Below are 1,695 nucleotides of genomic sequence, written 5' to 3'. Positions count from 1 at the left end.
TTTTTTTTTGGTAGCAGGCTGTAACAATTTATAGTTGTGTTGCAAAATTAGCCATTTTAACATAGGGCGCTGTGGTGACTTACTTTTGGATTCAGCCTCAAGTGGCCATTACAGGAACTGCATTTTTTGGCCAGAGATAAAAACACACAGCACATTATGTTAATAGCTCATTGTTTTTTTTTTTTTTTTTAAATGCTAAACTTATATTTTCAGTACAGAGTGGCAGTAGTTCTTGTTACTATAATATACAGTTTAGTATTCAGTGATATATTTTGTGTTCTGGAATAGGAACCTTTAGACAAATCAATGATTTTTGAGTTATCCCCGTTATTCAGTATCTATCTATCTATCTATCTATCTATCTATCTATCTATCTATCTATCTATCTATCTATCTGTCTATCTGTCTGTCTGTCTGTCTGTCTGTCTGTCTGTTTGTCTGTCTGTCTGTCTGTGACAGAAAGAGGTAAAAAGACTGGTACTGTTGGGATATAAATACTCTCTGACTTCATTACGTTATGGATAGAGGTGTGAGCTGATTCATGCTTAATAACAATGGTGGTAATATAAAAAGTGACGCATTAGCACACTCACACAGACAAATGCCATCATCAAGTGGTATTTGGTTTCACAAACTGTGCTGGTCTGTGATGAGTCACTGGGATTTATGTGTTTCTTTCATTTTAAAAACTCAAAAAATTGAAAACACTTTTGTATTTGTCATATTTTATCCCAGCTTAATGGCTGCTAACACATTCCTCTGTGTTTCTGTTGGTTATTATATATTTTTTCTTGTCTTTTTCGCTCCATTGCAGGAGGAGTGTGTGTTATCTGACCCTCAAGGGGAGAGTGACGCAGATGCGGATATAGAGGATACAGACTGCAGGTCACCGACACGTTCATATTCACACAGTGTGCTGCGCTGTACCTTACTGTATCTGACCTTGTGCCTTTGACTCAATTTGTTCAGACTCCAGGAGCCTGGTTCTCTCCAGCGAATCAGCTCACGGAGACGGAAACGTCCTCGAGTAGCGCGACAAGACACCACGGAGAGCGAGGATGATGGCGGGCGAAGCCATAGATCCCATCGATGGAATCTGAGGCTTAGTCCTGACAGAGCACACAGCAGAACCATACTCGAGGTAAGAAGAAATAAATAAAAACAAATCAAAATCAAGCAATCAAGATGTGATTGTGGTGCAGACCTTCAGCTTTAATTCAAGAGGTTTTTATTCAAATTTGCATTAATTTTATGCATTTAGTTGAATACTCCAAAAGAGTGTTTCACTCGGTTGACATCAGGTCACCGTAGAAAATTCTATTTCTTTGCCATGAAAAACTTTTGCAGCCTGCTTTGTATCATCCAATCAAGCTTGCAGCATTCGGTTGAATCTGAGCAGAGAGTATAACCCCCTCTGCACTTCAGAATTCGTTGTCCTCTTCTATCAGCAGTCACATCATCAATAAACACGACATGGACAGTGTATCCATGTCATAACACTGCCTCCACCGTGCTTGACATACTAACTTTTCCCCTTCTCGTCCATCATTGTGATAAAAGTCAGTCTTGATTTTGTCTGTCCAAACATATGTACACTTGGCTCTTTCACATGTTTTCTGAGGCTTGAGCCTGTAACCAGTGGTTTGCACCTCATTGTAAACATCTGTTTCCATTAACAAAAGCATCTTTTGATTG

At 39.1% G+C, this 1,695-nt stretch overlaps 1 protein-coding gene across 1 annotated transcript in view; it reads left to right on the top strand.

The window, feature by feature from the left end:
* The window catches only part of LOC102193822 (uncharacterized), a 10,689-nt gene that overhangs the window by 7,560 nt on the left and 1,434 nt on the right, over positions 1-1,695 (top strand). Inside the window, exons 5-6 of the mRNA XM_005751448.1 lie at positions 815-885; positions 970-1,141. Of these exons, the coding sequence (XP_005751505.1) occupies positions 815-885; positions 970-1,141 (243 nt within the window). The remainder of the gene's footprint in view (positions 1-814; positions 886-969; positions 1,142-1,695) is intronic.

The sequence above is a fragment of the Pundamilia nyererei genome, unplaced genomic scaffold, assembly GCF_000239375.1.
Source record: "Pundamilia nyererei isolate P.nyererei 1_Seehausen unplaced genomic scaffold, PunNye1.0 scaffold00312, whole genome shotgun sequence".
Taxonomy (NCBI): domain Eukaryota; kingdom Metazoa; phylum Chordata; class Actinopteri; order Cichliformes; family Cichlidae; genus Pundamilia; species Pundamilia nyererei.
The sequence above is the reverse complement of the archived record's forward strand: the minus strand, read 5'-3'. Positions and strand labels throughout refer to the sequence as shown.